Here is a 4,684-nt window from a genome sequence, read left to right as displayed (position 1 = left end):
GCCAGCACCGACCTGCTCGGAGACCTCAGCATGTGGCACCCCTCTCCTGCGGGCTTTTGCACCCTGCGCACTAACTCGGGGTTTCTCCTGCTCCATCTTGCTCTCTGCCTCTGCTAACCGGGTCAGCAGAGCCTCATGGCCGCGGCTGGTCCCTTCTCCCCATTTTTTCAGGGACAGCAGCCGAGGGGGAATCACTCCACTGTGTTTTGCACCCTAGGAATGCTCCTCTGAAACCCGGGGGGGAAATAATCCTCGGAGGCAGCGACCCAGCCTACTACACTGGGGACTTCCACTACCTGAACGTCAGCAAGAGTGGCTACTGGCAGATCAGCATGAAGGGGTGAGGCCAGGGAGTGCCTCTGCACAGCACCGGCCGCATCCTGCAAACCTCCCTGGGCGTGCGAGGGTGGGCCTGGGAAAAGCTTGCTGGGTGCTGGGGAAGGTGGTCCACAGAGGCACGTGTTCACTCGGTGTTGCTGGCGGATGCTTTCCCCTCTGGAGGGGAGCGGGGTGGGTTTCTCCAGCACAGAGTTGCATCTCCCTGCTCAGCAAGGAGCCAGGAGCCGAGCTGGGGAATGCAGAGGGGGTGGCACCGTGGGCTGATTCAACTTGGAAGCTGCAGTGGAAGAGTTTAACCCCCTTTAGTCCTGCAGAAGGAGTGTGAGGCACTGAAACAATTCTGCTTTGTTTAATTCAAAAAAATAAAACCCACACATGATGAAGCTTAGCTTTCACATTTGAGAAGCTTGAAGGGAGGATTCCTGGTGCCCCTGGAGAGTCTGTACTCTGGAGGCACCGGGAGCAGCACATGCTCTGCTTGGCCAGTGTTCCCTGGACAAAGATATGGCACGCTTGCCCATGGGCACATGCAGCCCTGGGAGCTGAGCTGCAGCCACCGTGGGAGACTCAGGGTCACCCCTCTCCCCTCCTGCGCCAGGGTGTCCGTAGGGGCTGAAATCCTGTTCTGCAAGGAAGGCTGCTCAGTGGCTGTCGACACGGGAGCATCCTATATCACTGGTCCAGCAGGCCCCGTCTCCGTGCTGATGAAAGCCATCGGGGCAGCAGAAATGGCCGAAGGAGAGGTGAGCAAACCCCTTCTGCCCTGCTCCGTGTCCCTGCCCCCTTGCTGCCTGTACCCCAGCCCACCCCTCCCCCAGCAAACGGGCTCAGCGCTGTCTCCTCCTCCCACAGTACGTGGTGGACTGCGACCGAGTCCCTCAGCTGCCCAACATCTCTTTCCACCTGGGTGGGAAGGCCTACGGGCTCAGCGGCTCAGCCTACATCCTCCGGGTAAGCTGCAGCCCTCTGTGCAGGGTGGGAGGGTGGCTCTCCCCAAGCCGGGTGAGTCTGCTGGGGAGCACGGTGCATCCTGGGGTGCAGCTCTCCTGGAGCATCCTGCGACCTCCTGGCTCCCCTAAAGCATTTGAGATGAGCCCCAGAATGATGTTTCTTGTTTTTTCCCCAAACCCTCCCGTTCAGCAGAGGTGTCCAGATGACTCAGACCAACCTGTCGCTGCTTCCTTGGGTGGTTTTGGGGAGATTTGGGGTGAGCAGCAAAGAGCAGAGACAGGCAAGGATCCTCCTTCCTGGTGGAAGGAACACGGAGGCCAAGCAGAGGGTGTTGAGCTGGGGATCACAGCCCTTCCTCGGGCACGCTGCAGTAGAGATCTCCCTCCTGGCACGTCCATCACCGCGTGGGTCTCCTCCTCTTTGCAGCAATCCCAGTATGGGGAGGACGTCTGCGTGGTGGCTTTCTCGGGGCTGGACATCCCACCCCCGGCTGGTCCCCTCTGGATCCTGGGCGCCAGCTTCATCGGGCACTACTACACCAAGTTTGACCGGCGCAACAACCGCATCGGCTTTGCCACGGCCCGCTGATGGCCGGGGAGAGGGCTGGGGGAACCAGCCTGGAGGTAAGAGTACCACCAAGAAGAAACGATTTGAAGTGCAAACGAGAACAGCGTTTCCTTACAGCTCAGCCACCTCCTCTCTTTACTGAAGCAACTGCAAAACCTCGCCTTCTCCCACTCCAAAACCCCCACTCTGCTTCCCGAGAGTCTCTGCTGCTGGGGAGAACTGAGCCTTAAACACATCTTCTCGTGAGCGTGTTCAGTCTGGAAATCGAAGCGGGATCCTGCGTCTGGAGTTGCACCTCCAGGGACTTTTAGGGTGATGTGCAATAGTGGCATGCAGTGGATCACTGCTGGCGTGGAGGTGCTCACAGGTTGCAGACAGACTGAGGAGGGATGATCTGTTACAGTTTGTGTTGTTCTTTGAATGGGAGAAAAATAATCTGGCTGTGTTTAATGTTAGTTGTAGCTGGTGTTAACCCTACCCTTCTCCATGACTTTAATATTAAACAATCTCAGAGCAACAGGACACTGAGTGGATGCTTATTCTTGCAGAGGGGAGAGATCAGACACTTTTATTAAAAGAACTGGACAACAAGTGTTCCTCTGCTAGGATCCACCACTGCATTTATGTCCTTCCCTACTTCATAAGACTGAAACACCCTCCCAGCTAGTGCCACAGCATCTATGTGTAGGCAAATTGGGGTCTTTTCAAACAGCAAACAAGCCTTTTCTGCAGGAGCTGATCTGCTGTGTGGGTACCCATGCCTCGACCTGCCTTCCCACAGGGGGCTCAGGACCACTGGTCGGACCCCTGGGGACAGAGGGACAGGGCTGTACACAGGCTTTGCTGCTCTTTGGGAAGAGGAAGGTGCTTGCAGGTCTGATTGAGAGTGGCTGACTCTGCCCCACCAGGAAGGCAGCTCTTGCTGCCCCAGTGCCTGGATCTGTTTTCATTGCCACGTTGGCTCCAGCTAACAGCTAGAGGCTTGTCTCTGTCCTGGCCATGTGTGGAGATGCTCAGCGGGAGCACGACGGAGCTGCCGAGCCCTGTGGCCCAGCAGGAGGGGCAGACCAGTGCTCCCAGCCGGAGGCTGACATTTCCAGTTCTGCGGGAGAGCTGCGGTGCTTCAAGTTACAGCCCAGCAGCTGCGAATCCAAGCACTCCCCAGTGCCAACCGATTTGCAACACGCTCTCATCTCCAGTTTGACCAGCTCAGGTGCTGTGACTGCCATAGTCCACAGCCGAGCCCTGGGAAATGTGACTGTACCGCAGAGCACAACGCTTGGGCTTCTGGAACAGAGCCTGGAGCAAGCCACCATCTAAGTGAAATCGCTCGCACAAGCTTCTCATCCTCATTTCTGCCACTACCAGTGATGACTGCTGACGAATTCCCAGTGCTGCCCGAAGCACAGGCTGACATGAGCTGCCTCGCAGGCTGCAGGGATGTTCAGGAGAGCGATGCTCCTCCAGCACCAAAACAGCTGCCGCTGCGTGACCTTTCCAGCCAGGTATGCAGCAGCCTCCGCTCCGCTCGCCAGCCCTCCCTCCCCTGCCCTGCCCCATGGAGCGGCAGCGCAGCCTTACAGCAGAGAGGATGTGGCTAAGCGGATGTTTGTCCCTCCTGGGAGGGTCTGTGCAGCTGTGTAGCATTTAAACCGCTTAAAGTTGGGATAAAACTAAAGATGGGTCTCCAGGGATGGGAAATTCAAGGCACCCAATGATGTTACTTGTTTCTTGCCATGGCCTTCTGCAGCACTGATCCATCATCTCCAACATGGGGGTGAGGAGAGCGGTGGCAACGGCTCTTTGGGGCCTGGGGGTGGAGGGAAGGGGCCCCAGCGGTCAGCGTATTTCGCTTTCATCCAGCATTTCCTGAGCACACCCGGGCGCTCATCAGCACAGGAAACCCCAGGGGCTGGGAAGCAGCGGCAGCTTAGGCAGGGAGGGCACGGGAGGGAGGGCAGAGCTGCCCGGAGACCCTCGGCATGGGGATATCTGCACAGGCCAGCGCTGGAGCTACAGCCCGGCCTCTCCGCAACCTTCTGGCTGCACAGAGATGCTGGCAAGCTTCTCGCCTTCCTTCCTACTGCACGAAAACTCTCCAGTTGGAAATAACTAAGCCTCCTCTGCCCTATTCTACACCGCAAAGGCTCTGGTCTGGAGAAGACCTGAGTGGATCTGAGCTTGAAAAAGCACCAGGTGACTTAAGCCCCCACGATGGCTTCTGCCTATAGCCCTCAGCTGGAAAATGGTCAGGCTGGCCTAAAACAGGATATTTTTGTGGATCCAGTTCTGTTCCTATTCAGCACAGTTCTTTCAAGCAGCGGGAGGGGAAAAATGCCTGGGCTGCTTGCGGTGCTGCTCCTGGGCCCCTTAAGCCAGCCTATTAACACCTCTAATCGCCTGTGCCAGGGCAATTTCCTGGTGGCTGCTGCGCAGTCCTGGCTGCAAGACACCCCTAACCCGCAACTGCCCCGTATTAACACTTGTGATTGTTATGGGCGAGCAATTAGGCCACACTCAGCCCAGCAAAGCGGCGGGAGCAATTATGACCATCCTATTAAAACTGACAGAGCTGGCTCTATATTTAGAAACATGGGGAACTGGCTGGTTTATTTTTTTCCCCTTCCTTAAATGATTTCCCCCAAGTCTCCACAGTCTATTTAGCTGGTTTCAGCCGCAGCCAGCTGTAAACTTCGGAGGGGACATTTTCTGCTCCAAGCCATGTGCAGTTGTTATTTCCTCTGATAATGAAGCCGGGCTGGAGTGGTGTCAGCGGGCTGCGGGGGGCTGTGCCAACGGGCGAGTCGTGCTCTATCTTTAACTATCA

General features: G+C 56.9%; 1 protein-coding gene across 1 annotated transcript in view; it reads left to right on the top strand.

Annotated features, from left to right (window-relative positions):
• REN (renin) overlaps positions 1 to 1,878 on the top strand; it is a gene marked incomplete at its 5' end in the record, with an annotated part of 4,404 nt that extends 2,526 nt beyond the window's left edge. Inside the window, 4 exons of the mRNA XM_009574886.1 lie at positions 218 to 340; positions 938 to 1,082; positions 1,192 to 1,290; positions 1,717 to 1,878. Of these exons, the coding sequence (XP_009573181.1) occupies positions 218 to 340; positions 938 to 1,082; positions 1,192 to 1,290; positions 1,717 to 1,878 (529 nt within the window). The remainder of the gene's footprint in view (positions 1 to 217; positions 341 to 937; positions 1,083 to 1,191; positions 1,291 to 1,716) is intronic.
• Positions 1,879 to 4,684: the final 2,806 nt, after the last annotated feature.

This window comes from Fulmarus glacialis, unplaced genomic scaffold, assembly GCF_000690835.1.
Source record: "Fulmarus glacialis isolate BGI_N327 unplaced genomic scaffold, ASM69083v1 scaffold19320, whole genome shotgun sequence".
Classification (NCBI taxonomy): Eukaryota; Metazoa; Chordata; class Aves; order Procellariiformes; family Procellariidae; genus Fulmarus; species Fulmarus glacialis.
This window is presented reverse-complemented; position numbering and strand designations above follow the sequence as displayed.